Source organism: Eumetopias jubatus, unplaced genomic scaffold, assembly GCF_037043125.1.
Source record: "Eumetopias jubatus isolate StellerSeaLion01/CBP00866 unplaced genomic scaffold, mEumJub1_p1.0 scaffold_14, whole genome shotgun sequence".
NCBI classification, from domain to species: Eukaryota; Metazoa; Chordata; class Mammalia; order Carnivora; family Otariidae; genus Eumetopias; species Eumetopias jubatus.
In genome coordinates, this window is record NW_028274820.1 from 59659982 (window position 1) to 59681666 (window position 21685).

Below are 21685 nucleotides of genomic sequence, written 5' to 3' on the forward strand. Positions count from 1 at the left end.
CATTCAATGCAATCCCTATCAAAATACCATCAACTTTTCTCAAAGAAATGGAAGAAATAATCCTAAAATTTGTATGGAACCAGAAAAGACCCCAAATAGCCAGAGGAATGTTGAAAAAGAAAAGCAAAGCTGGCGGCATCACAATTCCAGACTTCAAACTTTATTACAAAGCTGTAATCATCAAGACAGTATGGTACTGGCACAAAAACAGACACATAGATCAATGAAACAGAATAGAGAGCCCAGAAATGGACCCTCAACTCTATGGTCAACTAATCTTCGACAAAGCAGGGAAGAATGTCCGATGGAAAAAAAACAGTCTCTTCAACAAATGGTGCTGGGAAAATTGGACAGCCACATGCAGAAGAATGAAACTGGACCATTTCCTTACACCACACACAAAAATAGACTCCAAATGGTTGAAAGACCTAAATGTGAGACAGGAGTCCATCAAAATCCTAAAGGAGAACACAGGCAGCAACTTCTTCGACCTTAGCCACAGCAACTTCTTCCTAGAAACATCACCAAAGACAAGGGAAGCAAGGGCAGAAATGAACTATTGGGACTTCATCAAGATAAAAAGCTTTTGCACCGCAAAAGAAACAGTCCACAAAACCAAAAGACAACTGACAGAATGGGAGAAGATATTTGCAAATGACATATCAGATAAAGGGCTAGTATCCAAAATCTATAAAGAACTTATTAAACTCAACACCCAAAGAACAAATGATCCAAACAAGAAATGGGCAGAAGACATGAACAGACATTTTTCCAAAGAAGACATGCGAATGGCCAACAGACACATGAAAAAGTCCTCAACATTGCTTGGCATCAGGGAAATCCAAATCAAAATCTCAATGAGATACCACCTCACACCAGTCAGAATGGCTAAAATTAACAAGTCAGGAAACGACAGATGTTGGCGGGGTTGCGGAGAAAGGGGAACCCTCCTACACTGTTGGTGGGAATGCAAGCTGATGAGCCACTCTGGAAAACAGTAGCGAGGTTCCTCAAAAAGTTGAAAATAGAGCTAGCATACAACCCAGCAATTGCACTACTGGGTATTTACCCCAAAGATCCATTATATTCTAAATCTTCCTCTCTTCCTGCTTCATAGTTTTCTCTGGGCAACCTCGCCCAATCCTAAGGATTAAACTTCTATCAGTATCTTTTGATTCATAATTCCATATTTTTAGTCTAGCTTCAGGATTTTATATCCAAATCTCCATTTGCTCACTATACATGTTTCACTTCTTTAATGTCTTATGGGCACAATAAATATAACACTCCCACAATGGAGAGCATCTTATCCCAACTCCCACAATGCTTGTGATCTTTTTCGTGTCCTCCATCTCAATCAATGGCACCGCCATTAACTGAAGGCTCCAACCCAGAAAACTGAGCATCATTCTTGATTTCTTCCTTTCTCTTCTTCAACCACCCCTACATTCTCTCCCTCCCCCCATTGCCACCTATTTTTCCAATCAGTCCTATTTTTCTTACAAATACGCTTGCTTTTTTCTCTTTTTCACTGGCTCTCAGAAAATATGCTTGAGGGGCGCCTGGGTGGCTCAGTCAGTTAAGCGTCTGCCTTGGGTTCAGGTCATGATCCAATGGTCCTGGGATCGAGCCCCACATAGGGCTCCCTGCTCAGCGGGAGGCCTGCTTCTCCCTCTCCCTCTCTCACTTGCTCATTTGCTCACTCCTTCTCTCAAATGAATAAATAAAATCTTTAAAAAAATTTTTTTGGCAACATCTGCTTCTTATATTTAAGAAGGCCTTTCTCCTTAGTGAATAACTCTTGTTATTTCCATAAGTATTAATGCTTATTAGTAGGAAAAAGGAAAATATGCCCCTTAATACTAAACCTTTCCATTAAACTTCATCAAACTGATTAACAACTTGCTTTAGGCCCTCAGGTAAAGATATATGAACACTTTTCCTTGTTTGTACAGCTCACAGAAATACAGATGCCAATGCTAATTCAGCCACTTGAAATATACTTCTGATATTTTGAGTTATACTGTGAGGAAATATCAAATTATTACTATTTTAAGTGAAAAATACTATATGCTATATATATATATATTTGTTACTTGAGGGCCCCAAGTGGTTCTGAGTAATAAACACAGGCAATATTTATGAGTCCAAAGGGAAACACTTTAGTGAGAATTAACAGTGTGGCTCATATGGTATGGTAGCAGGAAATTTTAGGTATTTCCAAAACCTTTTTTTCCCCCCTTTAAAATAAAAGTACACCGCAAGCATAAAAATCAAGTGGTGTTTGTACATATTTTCAACCACAGGTATAAACTTGGTTAAAAAAATAAGGTAGCATGAGGTAGCAGTGAATGGGGAATAAATAAATTACAGGCATTTTTGTAGAATGGGAATTTAAAGCCCTGTTTCTCCTTTTTTTGGCTATACCTACTATTTTCCTTTACAACCGAAAATCAGATCATTATGATATGGTCTGTTAGACTAACATAACAGAGAGCTATTGTTAAGATAAACATTACACAAAGAGGATCTTACTATCCTATACATATGATCCTCTTGGAGCCTCCTATGATAATTAGAGAAAAAATGGAGCTCCTGCTATTTATGCAAATGACAGGAGCTAAAAGCATGTGCGAGAAACCGCAGCTCCGTCATGTACATAAGGTGTTAAACAACCTCTCTGGACTCTCAGCTTCAGCACACATCTTGCCTCCAGTTCACCTTCTCCTGACAACTGTCAACATGATCTTTTTTTTTTTTAAGATTTTATTTATTTTTTTATTTATTTTTATTTTATTTTTATTTTATTTTTTATTTATTTATTTCTTAAATAAATCTAAGATTGTATTTATTATCTGCAGTGCAGAGGGAGAAGCAGGCTCCCCACTGAGCAGGGATCCTCATGCGGGGCTTGCCGGGACCATGACCTGAGCCAAAGGCAGATGCCCAACTGACTGAGCCACCTAGGAGCCCCTCCACATGATCTTTCCAACATCCAAGCGGAGTTTGTCATTCCATCTGCTCACCTCCCATGCTCACAAACATTCACTGTCTCTCACACACAGGAAAGGACAAACTTCTGCCTGGGGCACATAACAACCTGACCCCTCCCTTCACAAGCCCTCATTCACCTACTGCCCCAGTGAGCTGGCTCCCACATATCATCCCATTTTATGGGTCCCCTGTGCCCATTCCTCTGAGCCAATGTACTGATGGGTATTAAAGAGGGCATGTACTGAATGGAGCACTGGGTGTTATTCGCAAACAATGAATCATGGAACACTACATCAAAAACTAATGATGAAATGTATGGTGACTAACATAACATAATAATAAAAAAAAGAATACCTGACACATATGTGTTCAAAGAAAATCTACCATCTATAGATTTATGTAGATATATAGCAGTACACAGTTTGACTTGAAATGTGTCTACCTTCAATCTATACATATCTTCAATCTATAGATATATTTTTAAATCAAACTGTGTCATCATTGCAAGCCAACCTGACTTGTCATATATATATATACATACATATGTAAAAATGTCATATATATATATATATATATACACACACACACATCACAGTTCGTTTTTTTTTGACAGGCATCCATGCTAGTTTATTTTATTTTTTTATTTAAATTCAATTAGCCAACATATATAACATTAGTTTCAGATGTAGAGTTCAGTAATTCATCAATTGCATATTAACACCCAGTGCTCATCACATCACATGCCCTCCTTAATGCCCATCACCCAGTTACCTCATCCCCCCACCCCCCTCCCCTCCAGCAACCCTCAGTTTCTTTCCCATAGTCAAGAGTCTCTCATGGTTTGTCTCCCTGATTTTTTCCCATTCAGTTTTTCCCTCCCTTCCCCTATGATCCTGTGTGCTGTTTCTTATATTCCTCATATGAGCAAAACCATATATATCACAGTTTCTTTATCCATTCATCTATCAATAGACACTTAGGTTGTTTCCATGTCTTGGCTATTGTAAATAATGCTGCTGTGAATATGTGGTGAGTATATCTTTTCAAGTTAGTGCTTTCATTTTCTGCAGATAAACACCCAAAAGTTGGATTGCTGGATCATATGGTAGTTCTACTTTTAGTTTTTTGAGGAACCTCCATACTGTTTTCCGTAGTGGCTGCACCAATTTACATGGTATAATAAATAACTTTTGATGTACATTTTAAAAGACTTGATAAGACCAAAGCTACATGCAGCTGCTACATACTGTATGGCAACTAGAATTTTCTTTAATTGGGGAGTGGAGGTAGGGGCAAAAAAGCCTGCTGAGTGGGAATAAAAGAGAGATACTACAAACTAACCACTTCTCTCTTAAAAGTGGGAAGAAATAAGGTTCATAATCCTGATTCAAGATCATATAGAAGTTAAACAGAAAAAATACAAACAAAAAATACAAAATCCTTAATATGACTCTCAGTAGCCCTGTGAGGACCTTTCTGGCCAAGCCTAGTTTAGTGTCCTCCTAAATGATCCTGTTGATCCAGTCTCTATTCATTCCAATTCATCCTCCTCAATCCTATCACGATTACTTCCTAAAACCCAAATCTGGTCATAGAGCCCTATGCTTAAAGGTCATGTTTAAGATAAAATACTCAGCAAGGCCCTTATTCTCATAAGGCTCTTGTCAGTCTGATTCAAACCCACTTCTTTAAACCTGTGGGCTCCCTTCCCTCACTCACTCTGTGCTCTAACTTGATTCCAACTCTGGCATCATCTGAGGCCTTTTACAGCTCAGAATCTCTACTGTTCCCCTGCCCGGAATGCCCATTTTATCCTTCTTTATCACAAACTCCTACTTGTGCTCACTTTGGCAGCACATATACTATCACAAACTCCTACTCATTCTCTGAGGCCGAATGGAGAGTCCTCTCCATGAGGAAGTATTCCCTAAGTCCCCTAGGCAGTTAGCCATCCCTCCCTTGTTAGCCAAAGATATATTTAAATCACTTACTGTACTGCATTGAAATGAGCAGTTTACCTACTCAGGCCCCTCCTCGAGTCCCAGGACTTCCTCTTCCTCTCCCCGACTGTGAGTATCTCTAAGGCAGGATTATCTCTGAATCCCCAGTGCCGAGTATCTACCAAGTATCCAATAAATATTTATTCAACAAAAAAATGAATAAATGAGTGAGTGAATGAATGACTACCTTGATGGCACCCTGAATAGCTAAAATCTAAGAAGTCTGATGACTAGAATTTGTGACAGTCGAAGGAAGAAGAAAGAGATAAAAGGATGGATGTGATTTCATAAAGTGATAAAAGATATACATATATATTACTTAAGGACTACAAATGACCATGAATAATAAATACAAATATTATTTATGGGTACAAAGGTAAGTGCATTATTTACCCTAGAGGCTGGAACTATTCTTTCTAAGCCATTACTATCCTGATGGGTCAAACGTTTTTTGGCACATATAGTAAGATAAAATGTGAACTATGCATCTGTCAAACAGTAACAAAGAACAGTTTAACCTAGAGTAAGTGGTATCAACTCCTACTGTGCCTCTATAATCCATTTATCTAAATCCTACTTAGTTGGAGGATTACAGTTCTCATATATCTAAATAGCTCTAAAGTTTAGCCAAATGGTTCATATATATCTATCGTAAACCAGGCTGTACAAATCAGCTATCTGGTTTCACAAAAGAAAGTAAAAGTTTCGTGTGACACATACATTTTCCTAGAAAGAAAAGGATACAAAGGAAGGAAATTAGGATCATGCCAAACAAGCAATTAAAAAGTGTCCAAAGACAGATTTTTTTTCTGAGTCCCCAAAAGAAGAACTGGCCAAAAATTCTAAAGGAAGCAGCCAAAAGAACCACTAAAAACAAACCTAAACTCTCAAGGGAGACTTCAGAGTAACAGGGAAAAGTTTTATGGAAATATACACCAGATCCTCAAATATCTACATAAAAAAAGAACACTAGAATAGTAACTTTTAAGAAGCGGTGGTGGTACAAGTGGTTAAATGTACCACAAAATAATTAAAATACAAATTACAAAGAACATTCTTACCATAAGTTCTCATCAAGTAAGAACAGAAATAGGAATTTAACTAATAACCCCACAAAATAACTAGAATTTATTTCTGAAATAAATATACTTATTTGAAATAACTATAAACATCCCTTAGGTTTTGGGAAAACTCTTGCTAATCTTTGACCTAACAGTTGGTATATATCAGTGAGGACTAGGAGTAGATGAAACAAACAGTATTCATTGAGGCTTAAAGAAATTAGAAAGGAGAAACCTAACTGAACCAGAGTCACAAATATGTGAAACCTGCCTCCCCTAGTCTTATGAAATAGAGGATATTTCTTTGTGGAAAAGTAAGATCGTGCTCTCAATTCACAATGGTGTACCAAATTATATTTGTCATAATAATGTATGTTTATGACCTATGGTAATCATAACCAAACTCAGGCTTAAATATTCTGACAAAATCACCTACCTACCCTTAGCAGAAGAAAGAAGGCTGCCTGATGACAGTTGTTCCTAGTTTACACTTCACTGATGCCATTATTACATTTGAACATATTGTAAGTTAGTGACAGACTGCAAACTAGCCACTTAATTCTTAATTTGTTAACTCCATTAGCCAAAAGGTGAGCCCAACTTCTAGCATCACCTACATAATTCAAATTTATCTGAAATGTGTACAATAATCATATCTATATAGTTTTATAATAAGGAAAAAGCCTAAAAACTGCAAGTGATAGCAAATGAAACATAAATTTCCAAACAACGCTGATAAGTAAACAATTCCACGGGAAAGCTGATATTCAGTGATATTGGACTTCTATGCCTTTTTTCTCCTTAAGTGTCCTTTCTGGAAATGAATGCTATTTCTATATTACCTTTACTTTATGATATTCAACTTCTGACCTGCTTTTCCTAGAAAAAAGCAAAACTAAGAAAGCTTACATTCTTTAAATTTCAATATTTTATGGCTTTATCTGTTCAAATACTGAGCTTAAAATTATGTGGGCTGTAAGAGATGTATTAATTAGCAGGTAAAGTTGCAAAATGTATCTTATTGTTTCCAAATTAATGGTTAGAGCATGGACTCCACCATTATGCCTAGGCTCAAATCCCACATCTGCCACTTACCAGATCTGTGACCTTGACCAAGTTACTTAACCTCTCTGTCCTCAGTTTTCCAAACAGTAAAATAAATAGAGCTAATAACAGTACCTCCCTCACAGAGTTGTAATTAGACCAGTTAATGTCACCAAAGTGCTTAGAACAGGAATCTCTATAGAGGTGTTTGCTGTTGTTACTTAAATCTGTGAAAGAAGCTGAGCAAGGTGTCACACAGATTTCATTTTATCTAAAGTTTTCTTTTAAAAATATTTGAAAGAATAAAATTCCTTTTCCTCCCTTCTGAACTCTCACAGCCCTAATGATCTTAACTTTTCTAGAAATTCTACAATAACCTGGATGATAAATATTTCCTAAAATGGAAAAGCCACAGAGATTTTCATCTCTTTCGTAATTCAATAAAACACAATTGTGTTAACTTTGAAGGCATTCTGGAATTTGGAGCATTTGGCAAAGAGTGAAATAGAATTATAAATTAGTCTCAGACTATAATTATTAAAATTCTCAGTTACTCTTTCTCCCATTGTCTTCAGTTTACTTTGTTATTAAAATGGGGGTATAAAATGGCCCCTAAAACCCTCCAACAGAAGTTGATATGACTTAATACCAATACTACCTTTATCACTTCCATAATAATAGAATACTGTTTTACTAAGAGCACACCAGCGTTTCTGCCATTCAAATCCCAGGAAGCTGTGATCTACAATAAAGGGGGAAAAGGAACAGTTTAGATAATACACATTACACATACAGCATAAATGTAATGCCATTTCCTTATTATAAAGGAAACGTTTGTTGACATGATTTCTAAGAGTTTCTGTTAGCTCTAAAATTCTATGACTAATTAACTTGTATCTTCTTCTCCAAGAGACAAACAAAAACAAAGCTCAAAGGAATAAAGTGATCAGGAGACAGGACTGCTACACTTGCGGCTAACACAGTTTCCTGACAGGACTGTCCAAAGGGCATGGGACAACATAGTTTTGAGACAACAGATTCATCTGGGTCTCATTTTCTTATCTGTTATAAAAAGGCGGGGAGGTTGGGGGGACACGAGGAGTTGACCTAGATTATTTCTATTATCTCTTTCAGCTTTAAAATTCAGCTAAGAAAACCAAGGAAAGCAAATGGAATATAAATAGAAAGGCCCAAAGGGACTACCTGTGAGAAAAGCAAAATGGTAATGAAGATACTTTCTGCTTTCTGTTTCGCATATAATAACACCACCTCCCTCCATATTTAATTTCCATTATATATTGGTGCTGAAAGAGTGAGACCATATGGTCAACTCCTGATTATCATAGCCAACGGAGAGGAACACTGAATGGATAACAAAAATGGCAGACAATATGGCAGGCTTGATCTGAACCACAGCAGACATGGTGTGCGCCAGGTCAGGTGCAGGATAACCTGCTGCTCAGCTGGGTGGCAGAAGGGTGAGAAATCCCAACCTTGAGAATACTGTCATGGCCCGCAGCCTTCCTCTAAGAGGCAGGAAACAGCTCCTGAATCATTTACAAATAACCAAGACTGGCAACTAAAAACCTGACCAAATGTTTCGTTATCAAAAATTATTTAGAGCTAAAAACTATATTTTGTGGTTGGGATAATGTTATCAGATTTTCCTACAGTTTTAAAACTCTTCAATCCCCTAAAGAGAATACTGGCTCCACATGTATACTGCACACATGTTTTACGTAAGGGTAAAGCCATTTTTAGATTTTTCATTAGAATCTTACAGTTTACCTTTTCTGCGTTTTTCAAGGTAGCCAGCCTTTAAAACAAAAGGAAGGTCCTGTGCTGCAATTGGAGGAAACTGGTTTCCTGTGTGAAGTAGAGGAGGAAAAAAAAGTAGTGAGCAATCCATCTTAGAAAAACCAAATACCAGATCTCATTAGGTTCAGTGTACTTGCAGTTACCCAAATTAATTAAATTCAAGTCTATTAGCTTTGTTTCAGATCCATTCCATAAACTTGTCTCTCTCCTGGAAATCTCAAGAGAAAAAAAGTGTTCTGAATTCCTATATCTTAATATATTATAATCCCCAAACACAGTAATATTATGTAACTAGATGATCTATCTCTACAGGGCAATACTTTACGATCTACATTCTCCAGGGAAAGGATCAGGAAACTATTATCAATAAATGCTATAAATCCCTGAAAGAGAAGTTAGGAATTTCAAATAAATCACATAAGCTTCTTTCCACTTACATTAACTCTTAAAGTATTTTAATGCTTGTTGACTCTTAACCTGCATATCTTTATTCCTTCCAAGTAAAACATAAAATGATTTTTTCCCCAAAAAATCAAATGCTAAAATTTGTTTCTATGGGTACACAGCAAATACAGAGAAATCTTGTAGACGTTCAACTGAATGCTTTAGGTTTTTCTAGGACATTTCAGAGTCCAAAATTAAGTAAAACGATCTAATAGAGGGATGCCTGGGTGGCTCAGTCAGTTAAGTGCCCAACTCTTGATTTCGGCTCAGGTCATGATATTGAGGTCCTGCGATTGAGCCCGGTGTTGGGCTCTGTGCTCAGTGCAGAGTCTGCTTGTCCCTCTCCCCCGGCCTTTCCCCCTACTTGCGCAAGCGCTCTCTCTCTCTCAAAGAAATAAATATTTTTTTTAAAAAGCTAATAGATCTATCATAAACAAATATTAGATACCTACAAAAAATTGAAAGATTAAGGCAAAAGTCAAGCCAGTTAGAAATCATATATTTATGGTCATGAATAATAGATTATTCATTAATTTCCCAGTGTTCAATATTTTTACAAATGTCATTAGAACTATAATACAGTTATCTCAGCATTTTACTGGAACTCTAACAAGTGAAAACAACCAACCTAATGAAAATTTTTATGGACTATACCCAATGGAAATAGCGTCAATATAGTTTATAATTTTTTAGAAGTGTTTTGATAAATTTACTATATACAAATTCATCACAGAATTACCAGGTAAGTTTCTTTTTAATAATATTATAGGAATCACAGTAATTATAAAATCACAGATATTTTTCCTTAATAAACTTTAGAATTAAAGCACCAATTTCAGTTCCATGGTAGACCAATCTTACCCAATAAACAAAACAATATCATTAAAATATATTTTAAATAGTGCACTGATTTCGAAATGTATATAAAAATTTTAGGGAGAGCTAATATAAACATTTGACTAGTTGTTCAGCAAATGTATCCATGTGTCTTTTTTCAGAATAAACTTGATCCATACAAAGGTAAAAATTTTTTACATAAAATATTTTATTACAATATTTTGTATTTAATATTTTGTACATATGTCAGTATTCCATGCATTATAATTCTGTATAAAGGTAGGAAATGCTTTCTGTTTTGTTTCCTGTGTCTTTCCAGATGATGTCCAGTATCTTGTAGACATTTCTGGCTGCCTAAAGGGTACATTGAGTACTTAGCTTTAGGAAACAGTCTATAAATGAGCTTCAGTTCCCAGAGCTATTACTGGCTCAGAACTCATTATTCCACAAGTACAATTTAATTACATTTTACTTAACATTTGCACAAACAAAGTTAGATGTCATTTTCTCTGTTTCTAGAGAATATATAATAGATAGAAACACACAGAGTTGCAGACACTTTTTTTTTCCTTATTCTAAAAAATTTTAAGTACAAAAATTCACTAGTATACCTGGAAACTAAAACAAAACAAAACAAAACAAAAAGACTGTGTCCTAGCAAGGCAGAGAAACCTAAACTTAACTGGGATATAAATATTAAATAAAATGGTTTTGTGCTATAACAGATACCTAGACAATGAGTTTTACACTGATACTGACTTTAAGATGCATGGTATAGGTTACAGAGGTCTGTGATGACATCCCAGCACTGCAAATCTGTGACTTTCCTTAGGTCACTAAGCCTCTTTGGGTATCAGTTTCCTCTTCTAAAACATGAAAAACTTCATTTCTAAGGCCCTCTCAATCCTAGGATTCCATGAAACATAGCCACATTCCTGTTTCTCCTGTACTTTCAGTAACAAATGGCCAAGATCTAAGACGGATTCAGTTTTCAAAGATATCAAATATGGAATCTGTACACAACATATTTTTGGTAGAGCAACTGATAACTCCCTTTAGATCTAGCAAAGAATTGTTTTCTGTCCTTTCAAAGGTTGATTCCTAGCTAGAATCTTGGCCTGGAAGATCTGTGAAAGAAATATATAAATTAAATATTTTCCATATCCTAATAATTCTCCCCTCCACATGGAAAATTTGGAATTTCAAATCTTTTTTGTTTTTTTTTTACTGGCAAAAATTATTATGTATTCAATGGATATATCAAACAACAATAACCTTTAAGAAACTAATCACTACAGTAACTAAAAGATTGCTAATGATGTTAGCTTAGCATACTCCTTTCACAGAGCTTATTTTCTCACTTCCCATTATTACTCTTTTCAGAAAGTACTGACCAATGATTTGCAAGTTCTAGTGATCTCTAAGGCTAATATGACATTTCCTTTTTTTAAAAAAAAATAGGCTCATATCATGCTTAGACACAAAAATGGTCAGCTTCCTATTAGTAGGACCACAGAATTCCCAGGGCAATGAAGCCTTGGGGACAAGGCTTTAAAGACTGATACAGTGACTCATGTGATGACACTGGGGGCAAAAGCAGAGGTTGCAATTCACAGGTTTACCATCTGTTGGTCTCTCTGCCCCTTTGCAAAATGGCAAGTCACTATGAAAGCCACCAAGCAAAAACTGAATAACCATTAGGGTAATTCGAGTTTGCCTTTATTAACTCTACTTCTTGAAATGGAAATTCCAATAGCCTCATGAGAGTTCCACCATGTCTTCAATAGGTCTATCTGAAACCAAAGAAGACAACAGCTATATTCATGCAGGAAATGCTTCATGAATATGACCCAAAAGATACCTAAGGTTCTTGAGTCCAATCAAAAGCTTCTATTTTATATCAAAAAACATATACATATAAAAAAACCATATATATATATATATATATATATATATATATATATATGTAACTGTGGCTTCTACTAATTATCTTAGAAATCTACCAAAATATGTAAAATTCAAATGGCAATCATAGAATAATTAAGGGAATAATTAAGAATCAGAATTAAGAAAAATCTGAAATCAAGTATGTTCATCAATATCCACTAAAATAATAGTCAAAATGCCATAGAACAAAAGTATGTGGATTACAAAGATACAAAAGTAGGGATCCAAAGGGGTACCTGCACCCCGCTGTTTATAGCAGCAATGTCCACAATAGCCAAACGGTGGAAAGAGCCAAGATGTCCATCGACACATGAATGGATAAAGAAGATGTGGTATATATACACAATGGAATAGTATGCAGCCATCAAAAGGAATGAGAGCTTGCCATTTGCAACGACGTGGATGGAACTGGAGGGTGTTATGCTGAGTGAAATAACTCAATCAGAGAAAGACATGTATCATATGACCTCAATGATATGAGGAATTCTTAATCTCAGGAAACAAACTGAGGGTTGCTGGAGTGGTGGGGGGTGGGAGGGATGGGGTGGCTGGGTGATAGACATTGGGGAGGGTATGTGCTATGGCGAGTGCTGTGAATTGTGCAAGACTGTTGAATCACAGATCTGTACCTCTGAAACAAATAATGCAATATATGTTAAGAAAAAAAAAAAAAGAAGATAGCAGGAGGGGAAGAATGAAGGGGGGGAAATCGGAGGGGGAGATGAACCATGAGAGACGATGGATTCTGAAAAACAAACTGAGGGTTCTAGAGGGGAGGGGGGTGGGGGGATGGGTTAGCCTGGTGATGGGTATTAAAGAGGGCATGTTCTGCATGGAGCACTGGGTGTTATGCACAAACAATGAATCATGGAACACTACATCAAAAACTAATGATGTAATATATGGTGATTAACATAACAATAAAAATTTTTTTAAAAAGTATGTGGATTATATTATCCATAGAGTTATACTATCCTTACCATTCACTTAAAAAGTGCTTCTTTTAATTATCTGGATTGGGTAAAATTGAATATGTATTGAATTTTAAATTTAGCTGATTAAGTTCTAAAATAATTTTTACAGAAAGTCTTAATAAAAAATGTTACTTACATTAAAAAAAAAGGTGCTTCTTTTACTTTGGATTACAAATCAAAATTTGAACTATCTAAGTACATGTCTGAAGACTGCTTTTTTAGATAAATTTTTAATATAGGAGTACTGTTCCTAGCTCATAAAATTAGATGGAAAGAAAAGCTCTTTAAGATTTTTGATTCTTTGGACTAATTTTTTAGACCATGACGTACCACATTTTTATAATATATTAAAATTATTTTAAAAAATTATTTCTAATGGAATTAAAAAATGTTTTATCTAAAAATTCCAGAGTTACTGATTTGTGGAAACCCTTGCAAGACTCCCTCAACTATTTATAAGGATGAAAGCATAACAATATGTTGAATCAGTCATTTAAAAATAAGGTTCAATATGAGACATTTCACTTGGCAACAAGACTATTTCATATAGTATTTATATGGGCACCCTTAATGCTTTTATATTTTGGTAAAGGCTGTTTTTAATAATATATCATTAAATAAAAGATTTTATTTCTTTTAAATAGAGATGGTAACTATTTCATATGATTGTTTTTTTATTTTTTATTTTTTAAGTAATCTCTACACCCAAGATGGGGCTCAAACTAGATCAAGCGTCTCATGCTCGAGGGACTGAGCCAGCCAGGCATTCCATATTTCACAGAAAGATTTTAAATCAAATTTTATCTCCTATATAGAGTAACTTCTCTGTGTCTGCCTATATTGTTTTTGTTTTTTGGTTTGGTTTGGTTTGTTTTAGTGGCTTAAAACAAAGCAAATTTATTATCTCATAGTTCTAGAAGTCAGAAGTCCAAAAAGCATCTCCCTGGGCCAAAATCAAGATGTCAGCAGGGCTGTGTTCCTCCTGGAGGCTCTAAGGAAGAATCTATTTCCTTGCCTTTCCAGCTCCCAATGTCTGACCTATTTCACTGGCTATTGTCCCCCTTCCATCTTCAAAGCCAGCAATGGCCAGCTGAGTCTTTCTCACAATGCCCTCTCTGGTTCTGATTCTTTTGCCTCCTTCTTGAGGATTCTTGTATTTACTTTGGGCTCACCTGGATAATCTCCTTATGTTAAGGTCAGCTGACTGGCAACCTTATTCCACCTGCAACCTTAATTCCCCCTTGCCAGGTAACAACATATTCACAGGCTCCAAAAATAAGAATGTGGACTTTTTGGGGGGGGCTGTTATAGTGTCGACTGCATCCCTGATTATACATACCAATTGGCTACTGGTTTTGTGTGTGTGTGTGTGTGTGTGTGTGTGTGTGTGTGTGTGTGTGTGTGTGTGTGTGTGTGTCTGCCTCTATCTTAATCATCTTTTCTGTCACAAGAAAAAAATTAAATTTAGAAAAAAAACACCTTTTTATAAAGTCCGTGATACACAAATATTTTGAGAAAATGGATACAAGCTTAAAATGGAAATACTTTTTACTTCAGTTAAAAATAAAATTCTAGGGCACCTGGGTGGCTCAGCTGGTTAAGCGACTGCCTTCGGCTCAGGTCATGATCCTGGAGTCCCGGGATTGAGTCCCGCATCGGGATCCCTGCTCAGCAGGGAGTCTGCTTCTCCCTCTGACCCTCCCCCCGTCATGTGCTCTCTCTCTCTCTCACTCTCTCTCTCAAATAAGTAAAATCTTTAAAAAATAAATAAATAAAATCTAAATATACCACAATTTTCACAGATACTCTAAATAATATAAAACATATACAAGTATGAACTGAATTTTAATGTTCATCTTTAACACAAAAAGGTGCCCCCAATCTGATTCTGCATCTTAGAATTGTGGTTAAAACCCTGGGTCTTGGATTCAAATTGCAGCTTGACTACTAGCTCTGTGATGCAAATAAGTTACTTAATTTCATTAACTTTACTTTTCAAATCCTTGAATGTAAGTAATAATGGAGAATTACTGTGTGGATTTAGGAGGGTAGTACTTAAGATTAAGAAATGTGAGTTCCTATTATTACTATGGCAATTCAAATTTGCCAAGTCCAGTGTTCCATACATAAGAAAACAAGAAAGCTGAAAAAATAAACAACTACAATAAACCCTGAAAGCCAAGCACCTTTTAACAATGCAAATTCCTTTCCAGCTATAGATATTTGACAAAAAAAAAAAAATCTGATGCATGAAAAAAATATTTGGTGGTACTGTACATAGTAAAAATTAGTATAAATGAAAAGGAACACTTAATTCATTTATTAAATAAATATTTATTAGTGTATATTATGTGCCAGGCCCTTTTCTAAATATTATCTAAGATAGGTAGCCAGTAAAAATAAACTCAACCTATTGAAATTTGTTGAAAGCATTTTAAAAGTAAAGTCAAATAACTCATGTATAAAATTTAATGAATAACCAATAATTGGTCTTCCTCCTTCCCTACCTGTACTACCTCTGTATGAAACACAACCTTTTCATATCCCTAGACTATAAGTTCTAAGCATTCTTTTTTAAAAGCATCATAATTTAAATAACAAATATATATAAACAAATATTAGCATGGTTCAGTAAGGTAATAATAACTGCAACAGCTAACATTTATTAAGCCTTTACCACAGGTTAAACATGATACAAGTCATTATCTCATGTCCCTCTCACATAGCCCCAAGAAGTAAGCATTATTAGTTGCATGTTACCAATGGCAAACCAAGGTCACACACAGTAAGTGGTGGAACCAGGACCCCACATCTGTCCAACAAAGCCCACTGTCAAAATGCTATGTACTATCGTTGAGGAAATAAGTGAATGTCATCTACAGAAACTAAAAGACAACAGTATTGAATTACTACTCTGTGGCATTAATCACAATTATTTAAAATTAATTCCTTAACAGAATGATATATTTAAAATATTTAATTTAAAATTTAAAATTCTAGGATGTTTGTTTCACTTTCTACAAGACTTTAGTGAAGTCAATTTTGCTTCCTAAACATGTCTTTCAAAAGACTTCCATTTTGGTTTAAACACACACACACACAAACATGCAACAAATCAGTAAAGGGAAAACAGATATTTATGGAAGGAAAAGGAGGCTCTTTTTGCATGAAGTTTCCTTTAGCAAATTAGAATAAAATAAGAAATGAATATAATTTAGACTGAAATTTTTAGCTCCTTTCAATTCAACTATGTTTTACTTTCCCATAGGTTGTAGGACAACTTTTTTTGCAACCTGATTTATGTTGTGAGCTTTAAAGTATAAATTTTTACAATTATTTTCAGAATATGAACATTTTTCTAATTTGCAATATTCTAAGTTCATTTTTATTCATTTATTTTTCCTATTTTGTGTATAAAAAATAGAACCATTAATAATATAAGATCATATCTTAAGTGTCTGAAATAGGAGTATGCAGAGTTAGAATGTCTCCCAAATCACACAATAAGGCATATGTTTTTGTTTTACCTTGAAGAAAGAGAACACATATATAAACAATTGTTATTCTACTCCCATCTCCCAAAAGAATATTACTGAGGGGTGGTTAAAATAAATGAAAATTATCTAGTATGAAAACTATCAAATATGAAATTATTCTGAATTAACATTCTGCTTACAACCCTATTCTGATTACTTGATTACCAAAATGGGCTTGGTTACTAAAGTAAATACATTCCCAAACATTCGTCATGCAGGTATTTATTACCTATTTCTATTTAAGAAAACTCTCTAATTTTTATTTAAATCAAAAAGCCTTTGGCATTTCACTTCTTCTGCCAAAGTGCTAAAGTATCCTCTTAAAACACATGGATGTTTTTCCTTCCTTTCTCTCTCTCTCCCTCTCACTCTTTCTCTCTCTCACAAACACAGACAATTTATCCTCCTTCTGTCTGAAACAGGTCTTTCCACACGTCTCTTTTTTCAATATAGGTATGAAATTAACACATTCTTATCTATTATTATTGTTCATTTAGTAATATACTGCTTCATTACCCCCCCCAAAAAGCATCTTACATGCATTTGTACAGATACATTTGGTATGGAAATTAAAACAAATAGGAGAAAATTGTGTGTATACATAGAGAAAGCAAATACCTGAATTTAAAAAATGTTAATGCTAAGTTTCTGTTGAAAAATCTCCTGCTGGCCTTATGGGTTTTTCCCTTGTAAGTTAATGACTTAAGAAATCTAAATGAAGGATATAATAGGAATTATTTGTATTATTCTTGAAACTTTTCTATAAATGACATTATTTTAAATTTTAAAAAATAAAAGTAATCAATCAAGGCAAAACTAGGAGTCAGGGTAGAACATAAAACAAGTTGGAACTACAAAGTTATTTACATTTAGTGGGAGTGGGCCAAAAATTGTTATAAGCTTTATAACAACCAACATGAAAGAAGAAATAATAAATTATGTAATTCATTACCCATAAGATAAATATAGATCATTGCTCAGGGAGGAATATATAACAACTATTCCTGGTTCCTGGTACTGAAATGAGAAAGAAATCTTTCCCATGTGTTTTCAATGTCCTCAATAACATTGTTACAGTAAGTAAAATAAAAGTTTCACAGGGCTGCTTTGTATACCATTACTCATGTCAAGCCAACAGCACAATACCAAAGCAAAATTTACTAAAAGCAATTCTACAGAGCACAAAACCTGGTAGCCCAAATATACAGCTCCCAAACAGCTTTGTTAAACTCAAGGATAAGACCTAGAATACCTACAGGAATAGACACCTTGCACATTTTTCAGACAATCCTTCCAAAATACTATTTGTCTTCATCAAACTTTTGGTAAATATTAAATCCCAAGCAGAAGATATGTTCCCTGCAAGAAACCAGCACAGCCCTTTTATGTTACTACTTCTGAGCCATATCCCTTAACAATCACCCAAGCTGGGGATGATGTTGAGATGCTCTTATTTATATATTTATATGTAAATTTATAAAGTATAATAGCTTTACAGGGACATATGTCTGGATGAAGATCACCTTAACACAAAACAAATCAGCAATTGCTCATAAAAGTTCTAACTCAGGGCCAGAACAATACTAGCTTGCAAAAAGTTTAAGTATATGCCTACTTCACATAAACAAAACATCCACAGAGCAACATGTTACTGAGAATGATAAAATGCCCATCTACTTTTTAGTATAAACTGGTAATAATATGTACACCTGGTTAATTGAAAGAATTAGAAAGCATTGTTATCTGTGTAACAGAGTAAATTACTAAAGAATAAACATTAAAACTTCAATATTAGAAGAGTTGATATATCACATTTTTTTCTAGTGTCTGAAAATAAAAGCACATCACATGCTTAATCCTCTTTATGATCCTTAGCTTCAGAGGGGAATAACTGTTAACAGCCATATGTGAGACTGGCCAGGGAAACATTCATGTGGCACCACCCATGATATTAGGCTAAAATCATGGATTCATAAGTTTGTCTTTTTCACTAGACTTTGAGCAAGTGATCATAAGATGGTGCTTCTCAAACTTAAGTGTGCATCAACATCACCAAGGGTACTTATTTAAAAGGCTGAAGCACAGGGGCGCCTGGGTGGCAGAGTTGGTTAAGCGTCTGCCTTCGGCTCAGGTCATGATCCCACAGTCCTGGGATCAGGCCTCGTGTCGGGCCCCCTGCTCGGAGGGAGCCTGCTTCTCCCTCTCCTCCTGCTTGTGCTCTCTCTCACTATCTCTTTCACTATCTGTCTCTCTCTCTCAAATAAATAAATAAAAATCTAAAAAAAAATTAAAAATAAAAAAATAAAATAAAATGCCGAAGTACAATTTTGAAGTAAAACGCCTACATTGCCCTTAGTGGTATGTTTTTAAAACTTCATTTCATACTTACAGGATTTTTAAAAATATGCTCTAAGATAATGTTCAATGCAAAATCAAAAAAATGTCAGTAAGTCAATAAAATACAGTTCTGCAACCAGCATAACGCTGAAAACAGAAGGGAAATGTCAGATACATAAATGACCATGAGGAGGGTGATTTTTATTTACAGAATATCTAACTTCTGAGTCATTAAAATAATTTTATAAAAATATAATACCTCTTTCACCATAGCTGGCGCGGACCCCACAGATGAGGAGTAGGGGCAGAAAGAACGGACGAGGAAACCGAGAGAGAGAGGCAAGAGAGCAGGAAAGGGCCATCACAACTGAGGGCAAAGAGGTCATCCTCCTTTCTCCTCCCCACCCTAATGCCTCCTTAATAACACTCCAATTTAGTCCTGAACTTTGTAACAACCAACATAAAGTAAGAATTACAATAAAAAAGAGAAAAAGAAATTGGAACGGATTAGTATGAGAAGTGCCCATTTTCAGGCACATGATTTCAGCATATTTTTCAAAAATGAGTACCCATGATATAAAAAAATTGACTGCCAAATATAGAAACTGATATTTACCCTGAGTTAGACGTCATAAGGCAATCCAGGAATCTGCTCGCTGTGTGCATTATCCCGAGCCCAGCCCGGCTGTCCCTGGTCTCCTTTCCTTCCCGTTAAGAGTCGTCATTACCAGAACAATTTCACCACTGAAGTTTAAGTTCTTGACTCAAATTAAAAATGTCAAATTAAAACTCTGGGAAGGAACCTCATTGAATAAAATGTGTGCTAGCAACACGCAACAACTGATGCGACTCTGTGAAAACAGACGGCCTCTCCACCCACCTTGAGCACCAGCCTAGGGCGGGTGGGCTGTGGACTTTCACTGCAATGAGGCTGCCAGTAGTTACCTCAGGGGCGTGTAAGGCTGTAAAACAGTCTGACTTGGGATCTGTAGTTTGTTCATGACTATCTGAAACACAACGACCTCTTAAAAACATGGGAAAAGACTTAAAATCCAAAAAATATACATCCCACTCCGACTCCATATGAATAAATGCTATGATACAACTTATTCAAAATCAATGCAGATATGGTAGGCTCTTATGATAAGATATTCCATTACACGTTTTCTACAAAATCAGCCTGTAATTAAATCATGGATGAATAGACCATGATGTGTATTCTCACCACAAAAAAAATTTCTACATACATAATGTTACATCTATCTTCCTAATAATGAGATAATAGTTATTATACAAATCAATGAATTCAATTAAGTTCCCTTCATCTGGATATCCTCAAGTCTCATGCAAGGAAGTTTTAATGTATTTTTTTGAATATCAAAATACATTAAATTAGAGAAAAGAAAGAACTCTTGGGGCGCCTGGCTGGCTCAGTAGAACCTGCAACTCTTGATCTCGGGGTTGAGAGTTCTAGCCCCATGTTGGGCATAGAACCTACTTAAAAAAAAAAAAAAAGAACTCCTCTAAATTCCTCACAGGATGGAAAATTATGGAAATTTGACACTTGGTCCAATGATCTCTCACCAACCATTAGAAATCAGGTATGGTATTAAAATTCCATACACGGATAAGAATTAGTACAATCATTAATTTGTCAAATGATGATTTTTTTCAAGGGGTAAATAGCAAAAAATATTTCAAGCACGTCACAATAGACAATGAATTCTCACAAATCAATAAGAAAAAGATAAACAGTTTAACAGAAAAATAGGTGAAGAATATGAACTAGGCAATTCATAGAATAAGTATAAAAGCCAATAAACATGAGAAAAGATAGTGTTTACTGATTTACTGTCTCTTCACCAGCTCTCCTCACCTTTACTAGAATGTAAGTCCCATGAACTCAGAGACTACACTGTCTCGTCCACTGTGTATCCCCAGCACCAAATAAGTGCCTGGACACACAGTAAGTGCTCATTAAATTTTGCTGAATGAATAAACAAACTTCACTAAAAACTAAAAAAAACAAAGTAAAACAGGATTCTGCTTTTTAACTCTGTGAGACATGAAAACTAAAAAGATTAATAACACCAAACAGTGGGGAGGAAGGGAAGAGATGATACTCTCATGCATTACTTTTGGGAATGTTAACTTCCTACAGTTCTGTGCATGAGAATTTGACAATATCCTAAGAATTCAACTCCCAAGAATCTATCCTACAAAAATCAAGCACAGGTTCATTAACAGTGTATTTGCCAGAATAGATACTAAAACACAATTTGTGATAGAAAAATGGAACATGTCCAGCAAGATAGACGTAATGAAACCATTTTAAATAATGCTTGCTGTTTAAATATGCATGTGTAGATCTATGTGTATTAATGTGAAAAGGTATGGACTAACATAGAAAGATGATCATGATAAGTAAAAAACATAAGGTATAAAATAATATGTAGAGTGATAGCCCATTTTTAATTTCAAAAAATCTGATTTGATATTCTGCACACACACATTTGTACAATTCAGGAAAAAATGTCTAGAAGGACATATCCAGAACAATTAATAGTTCTTACTTCTAGGGATTTTTGTAATACAAGCATGTATTATATTTATACATTTACACAATAGAATTTTTTTAAGTGAAAAAGAAAAAAAGAATGTGTACACGTTTTTAAGTAATTTAAATTAAATCA

General features: G+C 35.2%; 1 protein-coding gene across 2 annotated transcripts in view; it reads right to left on the reverse strand.

Annotated features, from left to right (window-relative positions):
• Positions 1 to 21685, reverse strand: part of SKAP2 (src kinase associated phosphoprotein 2) — a 171269-nt gene that overhangs the window by 65805 nt on the left and 83779 nt on the right. For both annotated transcript variants that reach the window (XM_028119315.2, XM_028119316.2), the window contains exons 5-6: positions 8888 to 8965; positions 7758 to 7841 (exon numbers count right to left, since the gene is read on the reverse strand). In XM_028119315.2, coding sequence (XP_027975116.1) covers positions 7758 to 7841; positions 8888 to 8965 — 162 coding nt within the window. The remainder of the gene's footprint in view (positions 1 to 7757; positions 7842 to 8887; positions 8966 to 21685) is intronic.